Raw genomic sequence first — 25,074 nt, 5'->3', positions numbered from 1 at the left:
AAATGCATCCAAGATCCTATTCCAAAGCCCAAACCAACTCTTAGAGCCAATGTTAGTCTTTTCCAGTTCAGGGTGATTTATCTCTCTGCTTCTTCTCAGGAAAGTGGCTTCCAGTGCTGGTCCTGATGTCAGGCTGGAGTGACCCAAAAAGGAGCATTCCAACTGTATCATTTCAGTCATTAATAACAGTATTGCTTTTCTCTATATCTGTACAACAGTATGTGATACTTTTAATGCTTCTGCATTGCGTCCTCTATGATATTTTATTTACCTGAAAAAATGAGCTAAGAATAAACACATAACTCAGGCAATTAGAATTTCCATAAGCCTATCAGTTCATGTTTTGAAATGTGTGACTTTAAAAAGAAGCTCTTTTGTCACACACTTAGATAAAGTCTACTTTTTTTAATTGCCAGTAAAATTCAGCAGTTACATATTTACACATTTAAACAATTTGAAAGCACAGGTTTCAAAATATTTTTATCAGAGCTACTCATGTACATAAGGCTTGATAATTTAGGTACACTTCCTCACAATTAAGTAACAAAAGGTGACGAGAATAATCTTTGGCACTTACGGTGTGGTGCAGTTCAAAGAGGGACTGAGAAAGCTGTAGTCCTTGTGGTAATGTTCCCTATGGATAAGAACATAATCTTACCCAGGTTGCAAAGTCAAAACCACACTGCTTTCACGGTTGGGTTCTAGTTATCTTATTATGCAACATTTCAGCTGGCAGATTTGCTTCAGTGATCAGAACTTATATATTGCCCAAAGCAAACATAGCAGGTAAAACCAGCTAGAAAGGTACCTCAATGATATTGTTTGTATAACCCCAAGATACTTGGGAATTTTAAAAAAACTCCCCAATCGGGAAACATGTTGCAGATAAACACTTTGTGATTTATCATTTGTTATATTCAATTCAAGTGCTTCTATTTCTGAAAGGCATTCCTTTTCCAGGCACTTAGGCAGTACTTACTAAGACATCGGTGTTTTGCTCAGAATCTATTTTTACTTTAACAACATCTTGCAGAGACACGATCACTTTATATAGAGCAGTCAGTGTTTTGGTCTGGAACAGCCTGAACAAAATATATCAATACTTAATTACAGATAATACTTTTTACTTATAATATATTTGAAGAGGGTCTCTAGGTGAGGCATTATTTTTTCTTTGAATCCATAGTGGTTTCTGTTATTCCATTCGATAAGAGAGAGCATTTTGTGTCAATATCAATACAATATTGTTTGTTTATCTGTGACTGATGACTCCCAATCATCAGTGTTTCGTGAGATGCACTCATTTTTGGAATTACATAGCGATGTTGTGCATATCCAGTAAGACTAATTGGAGAATGATACCTCTTTGTATACTTATGCATGTGGACTATAGATCCACTCCACAATTTGTGTGAGTGTTTTACTATAGAAACCATAGGAAATATTGTCTCGTAAATTATAGCTTGATTCTGTGATTAACCCCAAAGCCAACATCAAAGCACAGCGTACTGGAGAAAAGAGCAATGGTTTTGTACACGTTCATCCTGATGTGATCACCTTTTCTATTGTTTTAGAATGTGGCATCTTTTAAAAACAAAATGTTATGCTGAAATTATGAAGAGGAGGAAGGTTAATCCACAATATTATTTTAACTGGGTTGACAGAAGTGCATTGAACTGCAAAGATTAGAATAAGAATCTTGGGCATTCAACGGTTATGCTGTGTTTGCAGCTTAAGCAGGGTGCAAGTGGGGATGCGATAACCAGTTCGTGAAAAGTGAAAAAAAAAACTGGGTTATATATGTTTGGCTAATACACTTAATCTCTAGACAAGTGATCCTTTAGTGTGGAAAGTGCAGTTGTGCAGCCATCAGGTACAGACAGGAGCAGCCTTACCTGTGGTGGTACCCTGGTCATTGACAATCAATTAACACCCAGTACTTAGACTCATATTTAAAGTTTGACCAGGACCAAAAAAGGAATATAATCATTATGTGTCCAAAATCTTAGGACAGTGAAAGAGAAAGCTAAAGGCAGGATGAATAATTCCAAAGGATCGTGTTTAAGGGGTTCATGTGAGGTTACTTATTGAAACAGTCATTCCTCTAAAGCAAGTCTTTGAATCCAAAAGTCTTGATTAAATTCACATTGCAATCAAGTCCACTGACTATCTGCTAAGATTATGAAAGCGAGCACCATTATAAATGAGACGTTATCAATGACCAATGTTTTTTTTTAAACAGTTGACCTTCTTCTCCACTTCTTGCAGGAATTGCTTTGAAGTTCTTGTGAGACGACAGCTGGAGCTTCGCATCCTCTGACGTGCCCTAACTGCTGAAAGAACAAATACTGCGGCCGGAAGAACCTTCCTACGCTGCCGCCCAATGGAACGTCCAAACGTGTTCCAGTCTCCGGCATATTCAGTCCAATCCCTACCAGTGCCACAACCAAGGAGCATATTTGATAGCAGTGACCAGGTTAATAAAAAGGAGGATCTCCACCAATATGTTGTAACATAAAGGCACACATCTTCACTCAAGTCCAGCTATTTTGTCAAACTAAATGCGCTGGTATCTGGGACGGTGAGACTGTCAGGCTCCCTAATGGCCGTGTGTCGAACATGCTCTGCTGGCTGCCATTAAGCAGAGGTACCCCCTCCATGGTGGGCAAAATCTGGCGATCAGTCATGGTACCACTCGGAGATGAGCCCAGAAAACCTCCTTGAGAGGAAATTATTTTCTCAGGGCTGGCTGCCAGTCTAGGAGAGGTGGAGAAGTTATATCCATATAAGCCGTACGGGCTGTGTAATCTAAAAGTACTGTAGGAGCTCTGGTGTGTCTGACTGGCACTGAAGGCATTATTTGACGGTGAAGGCATGATGTACTGGAGCTGAGGAGATGATATCCCAGAGATTGGCACAGGTAAGCCAGCCTGATGGCAGCTGAAAGCCTCACTCTCGTTGTTGGATATGGACATGTTCCCACTTGCTGAGTTCGTTACTCCAATGTAAGAAGGGCTCCTCTGGGAGGCAAAGGTTTCACTGCTCGGGTTGGTCAGGCGGTTATAGGTTTCAGCGAGACTACTGCTGTATCTGTTAAAGGTCAGGCCTGTGCGGTTGCAGGTGGTGAAGTCAGCAGGGCTCAGGTTGCACAGTTGGCTGCTGTTTGGTGCCAGGTGGAAAGCTGGGGAGGAACAGGAAGAGCCAGGCAGAAGATGTGTAGGCGCACCATTTCCTGGGCTTTGGTGGGCACTTGAAGATACTGTGCCACCTGTGAAGAAAAACACAGTCTCTTGACAAACTTTGTTGTTGCAAATGTCATTCATTCACTTGACCATATCTGTCACTGGATAGGACAGCATTTCTGTGTATAACATTGGCCGGATTAACAGCATCCAAATGAAAGTAACAAACATTTTCCATTGTAACTGTTTCCTGTCAATACTTGGGATACACGTTGAATGATTCCATGTTCCGATAAGGCTGTTTTCAGCCTTAGACTGGTGTAGCACACACAATGCCAATGAATATTGCAAAGAGGCACATTATACACTCAACAGGTCAATACATTTATGAGTCAATCAAGCCTGGAAGGTATCCAGGTGCATCCCTATTATTTTGCAATAGGCGATGCTGCCAGACCTGCTGAGTTTTCCCAGCAATCTCAGGTATTGTTTCTGATTTTCAGCATCGGCATTTTTATCTTTGTTTACTATGCTGACTCTGTGTTCAGCTTCATTCATGAAAATGATCACTTTAAAGTTTGGAGCGTTACTTCAGCAAGAGTCGGTGTGTTCAGGAAGCAAGGAAAATTGTCAAAAGATATATTGATGTTCAGAACACTGCTATGCTTCAGTGTCGTGTTAAAGGGACCACGGAATATGGTATTGCGTTAATGCTATCCTGTATTTTCATTTCTTTCGAATCTCTCACTGTCAATGTTTAATGTATTCCAGGTCTGGGACAAAATCAGAGTGTCACATATAATTTGGGTTCCTTAGCCACACCCATATAAAGTTCAGATATTTGCAAAGTTGCACATGTATTGAGAATTCAGTGTGCTGGAATTTACACACAAAGCGCCAGTTTTACATGATCTGATTTTGCAGTCAGACCTTTGCTATTGATGTCACAGCAGACAGCTTAACATTCTGAGAAAAGGTTATACTCTCAATCACAATCACAAAGGCCAGCCTCCTATCTATAGAATCCATCTATCAGGCCCGCTGTCAAAGGAAATGCCACCAGCATTCTTAAAGATCCATCCCACACTGGCAGGTCTGCAACCTCTACCATCGGGAGGAAGGTGCAGAACCTGAACACATGCACCAGCCAGTTTTGTAACAGTTTCTACCCTACTGATGTTAGAATACTCTATGTACTCACAAACTCTTAACATTCACCTGTACCTGTGTTTTTGTTTTTGCCGCTGTTTGCCTATTATTTTCTTATCTATGCTACTTAACTCTATGATCTGCCTGTATTGCTTACAAGACAAAGCTCTTCACTGTGCCTTGGTACATGTGATAACAAATTCAATTCAATTCAATACTCTGATCTTATGCTTCACCGCCACAACCACCTGATGAAGGAATGGCACTCTGAAAGCTTCCAATTAAATCTGTTCATTAAAATACTGGCCTGACTGACAAACCTTTATGTTCTTTGTTTACTTCGCCAACATCTGTTTACTTAGTGAAAAGCTGTGAAACATAAACTAAAAAGAAATTTCCCACTTATTTTTCCGTTGCCGTCCACACTGCCTGATGCTCTAACAAAAGCAATGGTTTCAACAACAAAGATAAAGCAGTACCTTGTTTGTGAATCCCAGGGATATCTTCAAAGCTGAGGGTCCGCAAAGAGGGTCTCCAGAATGCATAGGATTCCACAATCGCCTCTAGACCCATTCTACATCAAGAAAATTATACTTCATAAATCACTTCATTTTTCAGTTATAAGCTATCTTCAGCAATGGAAATACGTTTGACAAAAACAAGGTATTGCAGTACATCAATCTGGAATAATGTAGTCTGCAATTATTTTGAAATGTCTACAGTAATTGCGAATATCGGAATATCAGTCATATTATATTCAGTAATATAGAGTATCTGATTACAATGTCAGCTCAATAGAGTAGAGCTGTGTTTAGCATAGAGCCCAACACTTACCCCAACTGGATAGAATTCCAGTTGAGTCAGTGGAAGATGGGTTAATCAGCAATGACATGATAGAGTGAAGATAACAATTGTTCATTCAATCTTTGTATGCCAAGTTGTTTTCAACTTTACAAATAGGCACAGTTTGTCTGAGAAAATAAATCACATTAGTAAATTTCTAATGTTAAATATGGTGCGGTAAAATAACAAGACAGTCCTCTTATTAATCAATCAATCAGTTTAATTTCTGTTTTTGCTCACAGAATTGCTCTGCTTGAAGGGCTGTTTGCTATAATCATGGGGATTTTTTTCTGGTGTTATTGGACAATTCACAAATGCATTTACGAGAGAATATCACGGCAAAAATGAAAGTACTGGAAAAATTCAGATCTGACAGAATTTTGTTATTGACACTCACTCTGGTCAATGCTTTGTTTCATTACTGCAAATTAGCACTTGCTTTGCCTTGTGTTCCATCACGTCTCTGTTACTTAACCTCTCCCAGCCTGTAATCTACCTTTCCTTCAATTCCTCCATCTTGCCATTTTCAAAAGTATAAAGTACGTCACATTTATACCTGCCCTCAGTTTTGAAGAGGAGTCGTATCTGAGTCAAAATGTTAACTCTGTTTCTGTCCTGACTGGTAAACCCATCATGTTGCATTCTTTTTCCCAAACCTCTTGCTTTACTTGCAGATTTTCAACATCCTCCAAGTTTTTAAATTAATGTTTGGCCTGAACCAAGTTTTGCAATACTTACTGTTTTGTGAACATCTTTAAAAAAGTCTTATTCTTCAATGATTTTGTTTGACACTGGGGTGATCTTTGATTTAGAAATGCAACATTATTCCATGTTTGTATGTTCATAACACTGACGTATATGTTTTGAATATGCTATTTCTATTTCATCCGAATTTGAATGAAGTCATTGAAATTAAATAATCATATATTTCCAGCCAATGTATGGATACAATCCAGCCTTTGGGACAACATGTCTGTCTATCTAAATAATAGAGTGGAACACAATTACTTGACATTTGCTTTCCCGAAGTTGAAATCACATTGAATCATTTTTAATTTTTTCCATTCAATGCCAGTAATTTCATCTCCATCCGGAATCCTTGCTGGAGTGTGAGACGAATGGTTTAAACATCACAGTGAGAATAATTGCCACATTGTTTCACAAGGAAACTGCTCAGTCAAACACTGGATTTCAAAAAGAACTTTCCAGTTGGTGTTGGCTGATTAAGTGTTTCGCTGATAGAAGTGGGGGCGCAACACTGATACATATGATATCTGTTGGAGCCAGTTGTGGACCCTGGAAAATAATTACAATGAAGCTGGCGGAAAGATCAAGAATTATGCCAATCATAAGACAAATGTTCAACAGCAAACATTTAGTAGTATTTTTTTGTCATTTAATAGTTTTTGTAGCCAAAGGATATTAGCAGAATTTCATTCATCCCAGACCTATCCCTGATATTTCTGTACTTGAGTGTTAGAACAAATGCATACTTCCTTCCTTTCATTAATTTTGCAGCTAAAATGCACTTTAGCACAGTTAACATTGGTTCACATTAGTAAACACCAGGCATGATCGCACTTGAAAGCTTAGCAGTACCTTAACGATGTACACTGTCATTAATGCACAGATTACCATGACGGAAAAACACTCCTTCAAATTCATTTAGATTACCTTCATGAAAATGGCCTTCGTAATTTGTACAAATTCAGTGCTTTTCCACATTAAGTGTCCATAAACCTTGCCACTGAAGGTTAATTTTGGCATTTAACAGTGCAGTTATAGTATCAGTGGTAGAATACATATTACTGACTGCCAACCAACCTTTCCTGCCCAAGTGGGTAGGCAATGGCATAATGATCTTGTCACTGAGCTATTAAACCAGTAACCCAGTCTAATGTTCTGTGGTTAGGTGGTTCAAACTCCGCTTTGCTAGATGGTAACATTCAAATTCAATAAAAGTCCAGAATGAAATAGCAGGCTAAATGCAGTCATTGTTGATTGTCACATGAACCTAACTGGTGCCCTTTGAGGAAGGAAACCTGCTTGCTGGCTGACATGAGATTCCAGACACACTGACATGGTTGAAATGTAACTGCCAGCTAGACCATAAATGCTGGCCTCACCTGCAATGCCCACAACCCATGTATGAATGAAAGAACTGATAAATGGGTGAAGCCTCACCCTTTTAAGGTGTGTAATTGTTTTAGGTGATTGTAAGAATATCAAATGTGACTGCCTTCTTATTTTCTCTCTGTCTCTCTCTCTCTCTCTCTCTTTTAGAATCCAATCATTTCCTCTCTTTATTCACAAACCTACAGGCACGTAGGTGAGGAACAGGAATATTCTGTTCAGCCTCCTCCGTTCAATAATATCATGCCTGATCTGACTGTGGCCTCAAAGCCACATTCGCCAAAGCACCCTCGACAGCACCTTCCAAACCTGTGACCAGTTCCATCCAGAAGGACAAGGATAGCAGCTACAAGGGAACATCACCACCTACTGGCTCACCTCCAAGCCACTCACCAAACCAACCAGTGAGTCTCGCGTCCCATGACTGAAATTTTTTTTAAAAGACTTGGAAATAAAACAACATTCCTTCGGTGTCACTAGGTCAAAATTCTGGAATTTGCATGTTACCAGCATTGTCAATTGTCCTACAGAACACGAACTTCAGCGTTTCAGGAAAACAACTGACCCCACTACCTTCTCAAGGGCAACTAGGGATGAGCAATAAATGTGGGCCCAACCAGCGATGCCCACGTTCCATCAGTGAATAAAAAAACTCTCATCTACTCCCAAAAGCCTTTGACTCTTTCTGTACCTGATACGATATTTAATTAACTCTAAAATGCCTAGCTTCTCACCCCTTCCTCCTTGTTTGTTTCTCAATCCTTGATGGTTGAGGTACCCTTCAACCCATTGCTCACTAAATACAACTATCAGCTTGCACGCGGGACATTAGTGGACAAAAAAATGCAAAGCCCAAGTATACAAAAGTAAGCTGATGGCTGTGAGAGGTCTGCATCACCAACATCTGGACCATCTCTTTCACATGAAATCTTTCCCAAAATGCCCAATAATTTTGAGGCAGAATGTTCCAGATGGTGACTGTTCCCAGCCCAACAACCAAAGTGTCAGCAAGAAATGCATCCCCTGTCCTAGTCGGCAGCCCTGCAGCTACGTAGCACCTGATTGGCTGGAAGCATGATTTCTGTCTTTTACTCCCTTCCTGATGAAGGGCTGTTGCGCGGAACATTGATTTTCCTGCTTCTCAGATGCTGTGCTTTTCCAGCACCACTCTAATCTAGACTTTGATTTCCAGCATCTGCAGTACCCACTTCTGCCGTCAGAGTACTGATGGCTGTGTAGTCTCAACAGTGCCACTGGCAGGAGTGGCCACTATTGGAACTACAAGCCATCTCTAAATTCTAAGAGCCAGAGCCAACACAGCCAGGTAGTGATGTGGTCTTGGAGCAGGAATATGATGAATAGGGAGTCAGAGAAAAGAGGGATTGGTAGCAAAAGGATAAAGCTAAGCAGTGAAGGACGCAGGCTGTAAGGGGGAAAAGTGACAGGCATTGAGAAAGTAGCCAGACTGAAAAGGGGGCCAGTGAGGGAGGCTCCCTTTATGTACCACTTTTATTATTTGAGGCTGGAGCATCATGTTTTGCTTTCCCTGTCCCCAAACCCTTCCCACCAGACAATAAATTACAGCTGGGTGGGAAATATTCCTCCCACAAAATCTCCTCAAATAGGACAAAAGTATAGGAGCCAGCTTAGGCATTGTCCATCTCCAACTCCTGTAGGGATTGCACTGAGGAGGAGCAGGCAGGAGGGCAGACACCTGGGGAATTTTAAAGACCTTCACACCTGGAAAGTTGCCACTAGGAATGGGACCAAAACATTCTGGCTGTCATTTTAGTTATGTTCTATGAGGTAGTTGACAAAAATGTTGACCTCTAGGGTCCTGTCCATTAAACATTAAAGTGTGACTTGAATTCATATTCAATAAACCAGCATTTCAAACCCCAGATACTTTCCAACCTTCTGGGTTCAATATTGAGCTCAACAGCTTCAAATTGTGAACCCATTCCTTCCCTTTCTTTTAGCTTTACCTGTCACCATGTTCCTTCTCGCCTTCCCCCACTTCAGTGCGACTGTCTGATATTTCCAGTCTGACAGTTAGACACACCATTGTTTTGCCAGTCTCACATTCCGAAAACTTAATCAAAACAAGTCAGCATCCTTTCTCCCCCAGCACTCCAACTACACACATGCCCCCCACCTAAATGCTGTCCCCTCCACACTTCACCAGCTCTGATGAAGAGTCATCTTGACTCGAAACATTAGCTTGCTCTCTCTCCATGGATGCTGCTTGACCCACTGTGATCTCCAACATTTTTTGTTTTTCAGTAGAGATTCCATCATCCGCAGTCATTTGCTCTTAACCAGCATTACATAGTCTGCCAAAAGTGGTACATGTATAGAACATAGAACATAGAAAGATACAGCGCAGTACAGGCCCTTCGGCCCTCGATGTTGCGCCGACCAAAGCCTACCTAACCTACGCTAGCCCAATAACCTCCATATGCTTATCCAATGCCCGCTTAAATGACCATAAAGAGGGAGAGTCCACCACTGCTACTGGCAGGGCATTCCATGAACTCACAACCCGCTGAGTAAAGAATCTACCCCTAACATCTGTCCTATACCTACCACCCCTTAATTTAAAGCTGTGTCCCCTAGTAACAGCTGACTCCATTAGCGGAAAAATGTTCTCAGTGTCTACCCTATCTAAACCCCTAATCATCTTGTACACCTCTATCAAATCTCCCCTAAACCTTTTTTTCTCCAATGAGAACAGCCCCAAGTGCCTCAGCCTTTCCTCATATGATCTTCCTACCATGCCAGGCAACATCCTGGTAAACCTCCTCTGCACTCGTTCCAATGCCTCCACATCCTTCCTATAGTATGGCGACCAAAACTGCACACAATACTCCAGATGAGGCCGCACCAGAGTCTTATACAACTGCAACATGACCTCAGGACTCCGGAACTTAATTCCTTTGCCAATAAAGCCCAATACACCATATGCCTTCTTCACAGCACTATTTACCTGGGTGGCAACTTTCAGAGATCTGTGTACATGGACACCAAGATCCCTCTGCTCATCCACACTACCAAGTAGCCTACCATTAGCCCAGTAATTCATCTTCTTGTTACTCCTGCCAAAGTGAATGACTTCACACTTAGCTACATTGAACTCCATTTGCCACCTTTCTGTCCAGCTCTGCAACTTATCTATATCCCGCTGTAACCTGCCACATCCTTCTTCGCTGTCCACAACTCCACCGACTTTCGTGTCATCTGCAAACTTGCTCACCCAGCTTTCAAGCCCCTCCTCTAGATCATTTATAAAGATGACAAACAGCAATGGTCCCAAAACAGATCCTTGTGGTACACCGCTAGTAACTGCACTCCAAGATGAACCTATTCCATCAACTACTACCCTCTGGCTCCTTCCAGCCAGCCAATTCCTAATCCAAACCTCTAATGCATCCTCAATGCCATACCTCCGTATTTTTTGCATTAGCCCACCATGGGGTACCTTATCGAACGCCTTGCTAAAATCCATATACACCACATCTACTGCTTTACCCTCGTCCACCTCCTTAGTCACCTTCTCAAAGAACTCAATAAGGTTTGTGAGGCATGACCTGCCCTTCACAAAACCATGCTGACTATCCTTGATCACATTATTCCTATCCAGATGTTCATAAATCCTATCCCTTACAATTCTCTCTAAGACTTTGCCCACAACAGAAGTGAAACTCACTGGCCTATAGTTACTCGGGCTATCCCTACTTCCCTTCTTGAACAAGGGGACCACATTCGCTATCCTCCAGTCTTCTGGAAGTATTCCCGTAGACAATGACGACATAAAAATCAAGGCCAATGGCTCTGCTACCTCCTCCCTAGCTTCCCAGAGGATCCTAGGATAAATGCCATCAGGCCCAGGGGACTTATCTATTTTCATCCTTTCCAGTATTCCCCAGACCTCTTCCCTACATACCTCAAGGTCATCCATTCTAATCAATTGTGACTCAATATTCACATCAGCAATAGTGTCCTATTCCTGAGTGAATACTGATGAAAAGTATTGATTTAGTGTCTCTCCAATCTCCCCCGCCTCCACGCACAACTTCCCACTACTATCCTTGACTGGACCGATACCTACCCTAGTCATCCTTTTATTCCTGACATACCTATAGAAAGCCTTTGGGTTTTCCCTAATCCTACCAACTAAGGACTTTTCATGTCCCCTTCTCGCTACTCTTAGCTCTCTCTTTAGATCCTTCCTGGCTACCTTAAAACTCTCAATCGCCCCAACTGAACCTTCACGCCTCATCTTTACATAGGCCGCCCTCTTCCCTTTCACAAGGGATTCTAATTCCTTATTAAACCACGGCTCCCTCACAAGACCCTTTCCTCCCTGCCTGACTGGTACATACTTATCAAGGACACCCAATAGCTGTTCCTTGATCAATCTCCACATATCATTTGTGTTCTTCCCTTGAAGCCTATTTTTCCAATCCACGCATCCTAAGTCATGCCTCACCGCATCATAATCTCCCTGCCCCCAGCTATAACTCTTGCCCTGCAGTGCACACTTATCCCTCTCCATCACGAAAGTAAAAGCCACCGAGTTGTGGTCACTGTCCCCGAAGTGCTCACCTACGTCCATGTCTAACACCTGGCGTGGCTCATTACCTAGAACCAAATCCAGTATAGCCTCACCTCTTGTTGGCCTGTCTACATATTGTGTCAGGAAACAAACACCGACCCATCTAACGAACTCGAGCTATAGCTTTCCCAGTCAATATCTGGGAAGTTAAAGTCCCCCATAACAACCACCCTGCTACTTTCACTCTTCTCCTGAATCATCCTCGCAATACTTTCCTCTACTTCTCTCGGACTATTGGGAGGCCTGTAGAAAACTCCTAAAAGGGTGACCTCACCTTTCCTATTTCTAACCTCAGCCCAAACTACCTCAGATGGCAAGTCTTCCTCCATCGTCCTTTCCACTGCTGTAATACTATCCTTGACAAGCAATGCCACACCTCCCCCTCTTTTACCACCATCTCTGACCCTGCTAAAACATTTAAACCCTGGAACCTGCAACAGCCATTCCTGCCCCTGTTCTACCCACGTCTCTGTAATGGCCACAACATCGAAGTCCCAGGTACCAACCCACGCTGCAAGTTCACCAACCTTATTTCTTATACTTCTGGCATTGAAGTATACACACTTCAAGCCACCTTTCTGTTTACAGGCACCCTCCTTCGAGATCGATGCCTTGTTCCTAACCTCCCTACACTCAAGGTCCTGTACCATAAAGCTACAGTCCAGGTTCCCATGCCCCTGCAGAGTTAGTTTAAACCCTCCCAAAGAGCACTAGCAAACCTCCCCCCAAGGATACTGGTGCCCCTCAGGTTCAGGTGTAGACCATCCTGTTTATAGAGGTCCCACCTTCCCCAGAAAGAACCCCAGTTGTCCAGAAACCGGAATCCCTCCTTCCTGCACCATCCCTGTAGCCATGCATTTAACTGTTCTCTCTCCCCATTCCTCGACACTCTATCACGTGGCACTGGTAACAAACCAGAGACAATAACTCTGTTCGTTCTAGCTCTGAGCTTCCAACCTAGCTCCCTGAAAGCCTGCCTGACATTCTCACCCCTCTTCCTACCTATGTCGTTGGTGCCAACGTGGACCACGATCTGGGGCTGCTCCCCCTCTCCCTTAAGGACCCGGAAAACACGATCAGAGACATCACGTACCCTTGCACCTGGGAGGCAACATACCAATCGTGAGTCTCTGTCGCCCCCGCAAAACCGCCTATCTGTGCCCCTCACTATTGAGTCCCCAAGAACAATCGCTCTACCTTTCTCCACCCTTCCCTTCTGAGCAACGGGGACAGACTCCGTGCCAGAGGCCTGAACCTCGTTGCTTACCCCTGATAAGTCATCCCCCCCACAAGTATCCAAAACGGTATACTTGTTCTTGAGGGGAATGACCGCAGGGGGTCCCTGCACTGGCTGCTTCCTCCCACTCCCCCTCACTGTCACCCATTTCTCTATAACTTTCGGAGTAACTACTTCCCTAAAGCACTAATCTATGACCACCTCTGCCTCCCGAATGATCCGCAGTTCATCCAACTCCAGCTCCAGTTCCCTAACACGGTCTTGGAGGAGCTGGAGATGGGTGCACTTCTTGCAAGTGTAATCAGCAGGGACGCTAATGGCTTCCCTCACCTCATACATGTTGCAAGAGGAACATTGCACTGCCTTCGCTGCCATCCCTCTAAAAGGTAAACTTTAAAAACTAGATCTAAAGAAACAAACAAGCAAAATGCAGCACTTACCGTCTTACCACAACGGGTCTTATTATTAGGTTAGAGGAGGAGGGTGGGTGGGAAGCTCTACCCCTGTAGTGCCTCGGGTTCCTCACCTGCGTGCTTATATAAGAAACTAAAAACCCTTCCCAGGTAACCTAGCGCGACACCAGCTTCCGGGTCCGCTAGGCGCTTAAAAAAATTTTAAATTTTAGCTGTTAAAAAACACTAACTGGACTATACCCGCGACTTCAAAAAACACCACCAGACAGCCGTTACCTGCTCCGCTAAGAGAGTGAGCAAGACTTAAATCATGAATTAAGAGCCAGACCAGGCCCTTTGCCCTCTTAAGTCTGCTGTGCCATTCAATAGCATAATGACAGAACTGACCATAACCCCCTTCACCTGTTTGGTTAATAGGAACATTTTCACCTCTGCCAAGACACTGCTTCTATCGCCTGTTCAGGAAGATCTTTCCTAAGCCTCTTGACCTTATGAGAGAAACTTGGGTCTTTAATGGAAAACCTTTTATTTTTGAATAATTACTTAGATTCTCCCACAAGAGGAAACATCCCTTCCATCCTGTCAAGACCACTTAGGATCGTATGTTTCAATTAGTTTGCCTCCTACTCCTCGAAATACCAGTAGATAAAAGCCTGGCCTGTCCAACCTGCCCCCACAGGACAACTCACCCATTCCAGCTCAGAGTCAGAAAAAGTTCTCTGAAATTCTTTTAATGCATTTCAATCCTTCCCTAAATAAGGAGACCAATGTTGTACACAGTACAGATGGCATCTTGCCAATGATCTGGAATACTGAAGCATAAACTGCCTACCTTTGCATTCAATTCTTTTTGCAATGAATTATAATATAACACGGGTGGCATGGTGGCTGCAGGAAGTATAGTGGCTCAGTGGTTAGCACTACAGCCTCAAGCACCAAGGACCCAGGTTCGATTCCAGCCTTGGGTGACTGCGTGGAGTTTGCACATTCTCCCTGTGTCAGCATGGGTTTCCTTCAGGTGCTCTGGTTTCCTCCCACAGTCCAAAGATGTGAAAGCCAGGCGAATTGGCTAAGCTAAATTGCCTGTAGTGTTCAGGGATGTGCAGGTTAGGTACATTACTCAGGGGTAAATGTAGAAGAATGGGTTTGGATGGGTTACCCTTTGGATGGTTGGTGTGGACTTGTTGGGCTGAAGGGGCTGACTCCACACTGTTGGAATTCTATAACGTAATGTTCTATAACCTTTCCTAATTACATGTTGTACCTCCACGCCAGGCTTTTGTGTTTTGTGCACTCAGATCCCCCTGCAGCTCACAGCTCTGTAATTTCCTGATTGAACAGAAAATTTCACATTTTCCTAAATTATCTCCTACTTGGCAGATTTTTGACCATTTAACGAATCTAACTTATGCCTTTGTGGCCTCTGTATATTCTCTTCCCAGTCCAGTCCTCAGCTCGAACCGAGGTATTCGGAGTGGGTGTAAAGAATTGCTTTCTCATTGCCAGATATCTGGTCACTCAAATACTTAGTTCAACAATAGTAGTCAAAGGCAGAGAAGCTATGGCCTTAGGGGTAATGGAGAAATGAATATTTTTAGCTGGCACAGAGTAAGACACCTCAGTGACCCTGTCACTGGATAGTAATCCAGAGGCCTGGACTGATAATCCAGAAATTGGAATGTAATTCCCCTTTAACAGTTGTAGAAATTAAATTAAATGAATTGAACAAAATCTGGAATGCAAGTTAATAATAGTGATGGGAGACCGTGAACCTCTGCTACAATCCCATCTGATTCTCTCCTGGAAAAGAAATCTCCCATCCTTACTAAATGTAATTCCAGACCCATAGACTTGAAGCTTGATTGTTCTGTTAAATGGCTGAGCAAACCACAGCAGTCCAATCCAAGATGTTGGTGTAAAACCATTCCCTCCCACCAGCCCCGGCCCCACCTTCAAGGGCAAAGAGAAACTGACAAATGCTGACCTTACCAGCAACACCCACATCCTTAATGAATAAAACAAAAAATTCTGTGTAACCAATTTCCATGATTCTATGAGTTTATCAGCATAATCCCCTACTTCCTTCACCCTTGTATGTTTATTTAACTTCCTTTTAAAAAGCAGATGCGATATTCCTTGGTGATGATCTTATATCAATAGTCTCCGATTATGTTCTTTACCATGTGTTGAATCACTGTTTCTACCCTATCAGAGCCTTTCTTAATTTGATCATCTTTATGAGGTTATTCTTCAGCATTTAATTTTAAGTAGAGTTGATTAGATTTCTTATAGTGTGGAAACAGGCCCTTCGGCCCAATAAGTCCACACCGACCCTCCGAACAGTAACCCATTTCCTTCTGACTAATGCATCTAACACTCTTGGGCAATTTAGCATGGCCAATCCATCTGACCTGCATATCATTTGGACTGTGGGAGGAAACCAGAGCGCCCAGATGAAACCCACGCAGATACAGGGAGAATGTGCAAACTTCACACTGACAGTCACTCGAGGCAGGAATTGAACCCTGGTCCCTGGTGCTGTGAGGCAACAGTATGCTAGCCACTGAGCCACCCTTAGTCATTTTCTGAGAGCTATAATCTCACAGTATCACTCCTGTAATGATGTATTTTTGCATCTTTGTGCCTCTAGTTTTTCTATGATATGGTGACCAGAAGTATACACAATGTCCAGAGTTCGTCTAATTAAGGTTCAGTACAAACTGAATATAACTTATCTACTTTTCAGATCTATCTGTCTAGAAATGAATCCTTGTGATTGTGATTTAACTTTGTTGTGATAATTCCAATCTCAGTGCTTTGTGTATGTGTAGTCTCAGATCCCTTCTACTCTATTTTAAAACATGTTCCATGTCATGCTGCTGAGATTCATATTTCCTATGAAACACATGCCCTTCTTGCTCCTTATCTTTCTGACCAAACATTCCACTTACCCATGATTGAATTCATTCGTCAGTTTGATGCCCAATCTGTATACTTATTAATGTCATTCTGCATTTCGTTGAAGTCCTCTTCCGTTTTCACTATCTCTCCAAATTTTGCATTTCTTACAAATTTATAAAATGTGTTTTTGATTCCAAAATCTAAACCATGCATAGAAACTGAAAAGGAACAACGGTCCCGCTCTAATCATTGTGCAATCCAGCCTCTTCTATCATTTATCTTTTTGCTAGTCAACTAACAATTAGCCTAATCATGACCTGAATTAATCTAAAACACGATTATTTATTGAAAGGGTTTTTTTTTGGAGTCCAGATTAAATGGCTGTATCGACTGTACTTCAACATTGTCTAATATCTGTGTTTCAAAGATTTTGCTGACTCTAGTCAAGTGAAACTTTCCCATTTGAAGTCCACGTTGACTATTCAACTTCTGTCCGAATGTTCTTTCAGGAAGACCATTGGGCACCCTTCTCAAATCGATAACACCAGTGACACCAGCTCCACAATAATGTGGTTAAATCGGAACTGCTCTTTGAAATGACCGAGCAAACCATTTCGTTGGAGGGGAATTAGGGACTGTGAACAACACAGATATCGACATCCCCTAAAAATACAGAGAAAATGATCATTTGCTATCTGTCATTTCTAGTTTTTTTGTATTTTATCGTTTACTGGAGATGCCATTATTTTTCCCACCGCTAATGCTAAACAGACTGGTTTTATATTTCCTTGCACACGTTCCATATTCCTTCTGCAACTGGTTATCGGAGCCTGCTTTATTAATGAATTGTTCTGAGCGGTTTTAGACCCTCTGATACAATGTTGCCCTGCAAACGCAGCCTTCCTTTCCCGATTTGGGAGAAGGGCAGTACAAAATATTGACAACGGAGCGCCGATGTGATGGCCCGACGTTTGGCCGCAGTCTTCAAACAGTCACAGCCACCGGATGATGAGAAAAAAAGTATATCGAAAGTTGAGTGCTCGCTTGCCAATCTGTTGTTCCGATCTAACGGCTTTCACACTGGCTTTTACAGGGGATCATGGGCATTTTGCAGGAAGCTATCATAAAATATTTATTGGGTTGACTTGGGCTCAAAAATCAGGCTTCGTTTTTTTTTCCCCCCAGTAATAGGAACGCTTGGGTTGAGCCGGGATAAAAGTCGCCTCCCGGAGAGATGTTGCTCAGGCGATAATTTATCCAAGATGCCTTGAACTGTTCCCATTTGATCACTCGCCGCGCTTGCGCGATCAAACAGCCCAGTTTAGTTAAGCAGAATAAAGATTGTCCTTCTCTGTATTTTCTAAGACGCCGAGTGTTTGTCCCTTTCTGCTTTTAAACTTTAAGGGCGGTACAGAGGCTGGAGGAAAAATGCCCCATTAATCTCTGCAACGGTCCCTTTTCTATGGTGGTGCGGCCCGCCAATTGCCTCCATGAGATCTTGACTGGAAAGTGGCCTTTCACAGGGGGAAGGCTGTAATTTGGTGGTGTGAGTGTTGTCTCTCTCTCTCTCACACACACACACACACACAGATTGACATTGCCCGGGCGCTGTTCAAGGCGCGCTCTGACGGGAACAACCCAATGATTTACCTGTTCCGCCCGGAATCTCGGAAGCCTTTAGCAAATGGGTTCCTGTCGATCTTCAGCCGAGTGATCTGAGACAGAAGTGGAGTTGAGATTAGAGGGCGGCACATCTCACGCGTCTGCTTTCAAACTGGATCTAACACTGCTGCTCTACACACACCCAGACCCAATTTCTAAAGCTTTTGCACTTACCACCCCCTGGTGCAGTCTTGGTAAAAGTTATTTTCAAGTGAAACATTTGTCCAAAAGTCGGCCCAGTCCGTGATATTACAGCATGATATACACATTTAAAATGTCATATTCGATTTACAAATGCGGTGCAAGGAGGAGAGAGAGAGAGGGGGGACCGGCTGTTCGTTCCTGTGTGAATGCAGTCAGGGAGAGCGGTTCGGTGTGGGCTCAGCCTGGGTCAGACACCCCTCCTCCCCCTTACCTGTTGGTTCTGGTAAGCGGTTACGGTCGTGAAGACGGTCTCGGGGAAGCAGAAGTGTTGGACGCCGTCCCCTCCCGGGATGGGCTTGACCGGCGACAGCTCCTCTGCACATTCCTTGCGGATGACATGGACCCGAGGCTGGTATTTGTGCATCGAATGCAGTATAATCTGTTCCGGGAAAAGATAAACAAACTGAGAGGTGTGTTTGGGTGTGTGGGAGAGAGAGAGCCCACCGGGCCGGAGAGGTAGCTGTTGCTCTCTGAGCGCTGGCGGTTTGGTGAAGGGTCCGCCTTCAGGAACCGGGGAATCACAATGTCCCGGGTCCCACACGGTTCGTTAGTGACAGACACTTGGTTTCATTCCACAGCGGGACCTTCCTCCCGCCTGGGCTCCAGCAAGCAAGCAAGCAAAAAGCCCCGTCTATTTTAAAAGAGTCACTCTAATTATTTACTCCGGCCTCCTCCACTGTAGTTGCGCCGGGACATATTTAGACTGTGAGACATCAGACAGTTTTTATGGTAAATCTTGCCATCATTTTGATATGCTCGGCTAGATACCCAGAGGCTGCGGCTCTTTATGCTGCTGCTGTTACTGAGTCAGCCTCAGGTTTATTTAAATGATTGCAGAATGCCCGAATGTTATTCTGAGTTAGCGCTGCCTGACAGTTTTAAAAGCATTCTCCCAGGGAATGAACAGCTCATGTCCCCCTGATCCATGCCTCGCTTGCTAACCAGTGGCAGACGGAACATCTCTGAGAGAGATGGCACTTGGATTTCTGCTTGAGTTGATGCAAAGCCCGATCTGTTTAACGTTTCGGAGAAATCCGAACACTCTCCCACCAACAGCTGGGCATGAGCGGGGTAGCTTTCGGCGATCACATCTGCACAGTGACTCCCGGACCCCGAAAGCAAACCGCCCCTAGTGCAGAAAGGCTGGTGAAGGAAGAGTGGTTACATCCTGGTTGGATGTGGAAACTGGTAAAGAGTTATTCTTTTTAATTAGCAATTAGATCCACAAGGAACTGCACGGGAGATGTGGAAGGAGATAGTGGGAGTGGGATTCTGCTGGGTGTGAGAAGTTTTAAATTCTTTTTGCGCGGAAAGGTCCTTATGTGAATCATTTTGCACCATTAAAAACCACCCAACACCAGGTTATAGTCCAACAGGTTTATTCGGGAGCACTAGCTTTCGGAGCGCTGCCACTCCACACCCACCTGACTATAACCTGGTGTTGCCTGGTTCTGAATCTTCTACACCCCAGTCCAACACCGGCTCCTCCGAATCATTTTACCCCGAACACCCTTTCCTTCCAAAACTAAATGTGCAAGAGGGTTATTCAGCGAAAGTTCCTGATTTCAGCTCTGCTGTGAGAGACTGAGTCTGATTTTCTTCTTCAAATTTAGAAATTAAAAGACTGCTTATGAATTTATTGTTAAAAAGAAAGTTAACGTGGTGGAAAGGGAAACTGGGATAGTCGACTTTGCCCCAATTTGCCCTCCAGGCACTTGGCTCTCGGTTTATCCAGGCAGCTACTGTAAGAACAAGCCGATTCCAGGCGGCTCCTCACCTCCTTAACAATAAATGCGCACATTTCCAGAATAATCCTTTCTCTTTGTCAATAAGTTTTAGCATCTCAGTTCCGAATTCAAATCAGAACGCCAGGCAGGCACCAACACCCAGCAATACGGTTAGTCCGTGTTGGGATATTTCTTTCCTGTTTATTATTCCCTCCCCCCCCCCCCCCCCCCGACCCTCCCCCTGTTTTTGTTCAGCCCTGGGCACTGCCAGAGGACCCTATTTCACCGGCCCTCCCGCTTTCTCCGGTCAGGGTAAGAAGTTAGCAAGCCGACGTCCCCCAAACGGAGCGCCACATTCACAGGGGACTGACCAGCAAACAAGAAACTGCAGAACAGAAATCATTGTCACCATATCTTTATCGTAAAGAGTTTACAAAAAGGGAAGGCTTGAGCCAGCGTATGGAACATTTAGAAAACTGGAAATTTCCCAGACCATTCCCCAGTCACTGTTCTCAGAGATTCACCATTACTGTGTGTGTGGAGACAGTTGGGATCATTTTTACAATTCTATCGTTTACACCATTCCCGTGTACAGAATTTTATCGATGTTTACATTGTTTTTAAGTTTCCTTGTGTCAGGTTACACACTTCTAGTTTTCCTGGTTCTTATTTTGATGTTAAATATAATTTGTACAACTCTTCAGCGGTGTTTCCAAATCATCACCGATCAGGGAAAGGAAAGGTCTCTCTGCCCATTGACTGACCCTGCCTTACTTAAATAAACATGTTACCTCATCTGCGGCCACCTCATCAGTTTGAGGTCGTTTTTTTAAACAAACTCAGCCGGGTCGAGGCGTCAGAGACACTGCACTTATCGCTTACTGGTGATAAACATTAAAATGCGGGCAGGTATTTGCACTCAGCTGGTTCGGAATGAACCGCATCGATCGGTCCGGCTAGGATAGGGCGGCGGCTTTGAAAGACAGGCAGAACTCACATGTCCTTGGTCGTCCAGTTCGTTGTTGGTGAGTTTGAGCTTGTCAAAGCTGATGACCTGCCGCATCCAGGTGTCCCCCGAGGCCGGGGAGTCCGGGTGGATGTAAACCCGAGGCGGTACCGGAGAATCCGCATTGCCAGCTACCATCCATTTGGAGCTGTGATACACATACCTGCAGCCAGAGCAGAGAGAGAGAGAGAGAGAACACGAGGGAGCTGGACCCTCCCGGGAACACCAACACTTACTTCTTCATTGAAATAGCAAACTAAATCAAGCACGTCGAAATGTTTTAACTAAGTACAATTCCCCAGATGCAATTACAATTAAACCGTTTGGAAATCCTGTAATCGTGACAAGGGGCTGATGTTGGTGAATGGCCTTAAAGATTTGAATGCAGAATTGATGTTTTTAGTTTTGAACAAACAATTAATCTAGGAGTATTAGGGCTAAGTGAGACAAGCGCTTTGGGGTTAGCTGGGAAGCTAGGACCTCTTGTTGTTAAACAACGGGGTAGGTGCGTGGTTTCGCGGCAAATCATCCGTTTGCCAAAGTTCATGGGCTTGCTCGAAGGTGGACGAGAGATTTTCGGACCACATGCGTTATTGCTAGAAGGTACAAGTAATAGGAGAGGTGTCCATCGGAAGAAGAAACAGGAGTAGGGCATTGTACCCCTCCGACTGTAGTCTCCCGCCCACCGCGATAACCATTGACTCTTTGGTGAAGTTTTAAGATTGAATTGGAGGACATATACGGTCTTACCAAACAGTGTTCTGGTCGGGACTGTGGAGTGGGGGGGGGGGGGGAATGCAGGTTACAAAGAGGAATTCTTAAGTATTGGTCTTATATTTCCGACCAGTGTTCGCAGGTTTGGATTTGGTGAGACGCCCTTGGCCCGACAGAGTTGTCGCCAGTCGCTGCAGCGACTCTCTGAGAGGGATGCTGTTTAATATTGCAGGATGTGGATTCCCGGTGAGAGCCCGGTCTGAGTGAGAGGGCTGCTGGCCAGCCGCTGGTTGTACGGATCCTAGACCTTACACTGACACCTGAATCAACCAGGAACTCAGCCCAGCGACTTCGGCCCGTCCGAACTCTCCCCGATTCCCCTTTCAGGTGTTTATTGAAACCTGGTTTATTGTGGTTCTGTTCGCCGAGCTAGGAGTTTGTGTTGCAGAGATTCCGTCCCCCTGTCTAGGTGACATCCTCAGTGCTTGGGAGCCTCCTGTGAAGCGCTTCTGTGATGTTCCCAAGCACTGAGGATGTCATCTAGACAGGGGGACGAAATCTCTGCAACACAAACTCCCAGCTCGGCCAACAGAACCACAACAACGAGCACCCGAGCTACAAATCTTCTCACAGACTTTAAACTGTTCATGCTCTAACCCACACACTCTCTGACACCGGAGACCTACAATTTTGCTCATCAGTAAGTATCCCAAAAAACCCTGTTGCGGTCAGGAACTTTAATTCTGAGTGCCCCCTTTGGCGCTGAGTTTGTCACTACGCGAGTTCAAGTGCAGACCATGTCCCGCTTGCTCCCAGCTCCCGTGCTCTAACCTGTACCGCTTATTGTCCACAGGTATAATGTCCATGGCGATGTAATACTGCTGGTGGGGATCCAGTCCCGTCATCTTCACCCGCATAGCCGGAAACATTCTCCTAGCAATGACAAACAGGAACATATACAAACCAACCAAACTGCTTCAAGAGAGAGAGAGAGAAAAAGGAAACAAAAAGCTAAACTAGTCAGTCTTCAGCCTGCCAAGCCCCCTCTCAATCGGACCCACCAAATGCCGGAGCAGACGGCTGAGACTTTGCAGCGAAACCTGGAGCCGCCATAATAAACAGCTGAAGAGAAACGGCCGACACTCCCAAAATGCTGCCTGGCCTTTAAAACTACTGAATCTGGGCTAGACAAAAATACATCAAGGGAAACACTTCCAAAAACATTTACTTTTCGATACAACATTGCAGTTTCCCCTTCCCCATTCCCAAGCCGCTCCCAAGTGGGTGTTTGCACACAGGATTGCTGGTGTATCTGAAATTGTTCTTCGGAAAACCGGTTTAATAGCTGCGCATGTATTAAACTGACGCGGACCGGCCAACTGGATGTAGGCGAGCGCCAAAACAACACTGATGTGTCTCCCCTGTTAGTAAATCCACTCAAACCAACAGTGATATCTACCCTGTTAGTAAATCCACTCAAAACAAACACTGATGTCTACCCTGTTAGTAAACCCACCAAAAACAACACTGATAATCTACCGTTAGTAAATCCACTCAAACCAACAGTGATATCTACCCTGTTAGTAAACCCACTCAAACCAACAGTGATGTCTACCCTGTTAGTAAACCCACCAAAAACAAACACTGATGTCTACCCTGTTAGTAAATCCACTCAAACCAACACTGATGTCTACCCTGTTAGTAAACCCACCGAAAACAAACCCGCGCACCTTGCCTGGGGACCCCAGACTCTCAGACTGACCTGCCTGCTTTGGTGATGATCATCTCGGTGCCGATCTCGTGAAATCTCTTCCACAGGTCCGCTCCCTGAAGCTCGACGTGGATGTCCTCCCGGGAGGTGCCACACTTGGGCGCAATGTAGGCCTTACTGACGACCGGAGGGGACGGACACGACAAGGCATCGTCCCCATTCACAACTGAAGCACCATAGGAAGAGAAAAGAATGCGTGAAAGCGCCACGATTTATAACGCCAAGTGATAGAGTTCGATCCCGAACAGAGCGACGTGATGCAATCTAAACAGTGTACTTGTTTTAAAAAAACTAAATATAATTGCATAATAAATACTAATTAGAATTGCATAATCATTTCTACGGCATGCATACAAAGCTGAAGTAATTTGATTTGTCCCAGAAACTGATGTGACACAGTTTTGATCTGGAATTAGATTGTTGAAAATAAAAATAATTTTTGATTGTTTAAAACGAAACCAAGCTGCCAACAGCAGCATTCCTTGTAGAAGTCGTTTCCCCCCTCCCTCTCTCTCCCGGCGAAGCAAATGGTAAATAACAGCAGCTGGAGGATGCGAGCGAAAAGCCTGGGGAGGCGGGGGGGGGGAACTCACCGGCTCTCTCGCTGTGCTCAGTTTCGCAGTGATTCTGGCCCTCGGAGCCCCTGTCCTTACTCGGCCCGTTCACGCTCGGGCTCGCCCTTCGCTCTTTCAGCTCGACCCCGATGTCGGCGCGCCCCTCCACTTTCCTCTTCTTTTCCGCCCCGATCAGCGCTTCCACCGAAAAGGCATGAGCTTTTAGACTCATTGCGGACGGAGATCTCCTTTTCTCAGCCATCCCACGCTGGGCTGTGCGTGTGAGTGCGAGTGAGACAGCACACACACACACAGATTTTTGTCTTCAAGAAGTTGTTTTCTTTCCCTCACCTCCCTCCCTCCCTCCCCACACACACACAAACACAAACTCCCAATCCCAATCCAATGCCTTACCGCTGGGTGAAAATACTGATGGGGTTGAGAGAGTTAGGGAGGGAGAGTTACAGAGGGAGGAAAAAAGCACAAGGGCGCTCCGTCTCATCCAGTTGGAGTGACATGGAGTGGAGGCGCCGCGGGTGGACTCCCTCCCTCTCTCTCCCTCTCTTTCTGAGCGCAATTAGGGCTGGTAATTGAATTTTGTTGCCTGGATCTGTCAGCACTTGCGAGCAGCGAGAGAGAGGGACATAGCTGAGGCGGCTCAGCTCCACGCGTGTCACACCCACCCCCAACACACACACACAGGGCGGCGGGAGGAGGCGGGGCCCCGTTGGCTGCCAATCACAGCTGCCTCGCCCTATCACCGCCCGCCGATTGTCCTCCTCGCCCAATGGGGGCACGGACCTCATTATCATCCGCCGCTTCTCCTCGACCGTGAGGGATGGAGGGAGCTGGTCCCAGAGCGGGCAGTTCCACTTGCATCACAGGTCGACACACACACACCCCCCATCCCCATCCTCACCACCTCCCCCCCCCCACCCTCCAGCAGCAACGGGGCCAGATCAA

The 25,074-nt window shown here is 44.6% G+C and overlaps 1 protein-coding gene across 2 annotated transcripts; it reads right to left on the bottom strand.

Moving 5' to 3' along the window:
- Positions 1-465: 465 nt before the first annotated feature.
- Positions 466-24,766, bottom strand: tbx18 (T-box transcription factor 18). Of its 2 annotated transcripts, none has more exons than XM_060856680.1 (8): positions 24,151-24,766; positions 23,549-23,723; positions 22,618-22,719; positions 21,064-21,235; positions 18,551-18,718; positions 18,124-18,188; positions 4,811-4,905; positions 466-3,268 (listed from the first exon to the last, which is right to left on the bottom strand). In XM_060856680.1, the coding sequence occupies exons 1-8, from the start codon at positions 24,371-24,373 to the stop codon at positions 2,553-2,555; spliced, it is 1,716 nt and encodes a 571-aa protein (XP_060712663.1). In that variant the 5' UTR covers positions 24,374-24,766; the 3' UTR covers positions 466-2,552. The 2 variants fall into 2 exon arrangements, with proteins under 2 accessions (XP_060712663.1, XP_060712671.1); XM_060856688.1 differs by having other exon boundaries at positions 466-634.
- Between the last annotated feature and the right edge of the window lie 308 nt (positions 24,767-25,074).

The sequence above is a fragment of the Hemiscyllium ocellatum genome, chromosome 3 (assembly GCF_020745735.1).
Source record: "Hemiscyllium ocellatum isolate sHemOce1 chromosome 3, sHemOce1.pat.X.cur, whole genome shotgun sequence".
Lineage (NCBI taxonomy): Eukaryota > Metazoa > Chordata > Chondrichthyes > Orectolobiformes > Hemiscylliidae > Hemiscyllium > Hemiscyllium ocellatum.
The sequence above is the reverse complement of the archived record's forward strand: the minus strand, read 5'-3'. Positions and strand labels throughout refer to the sequence as shown.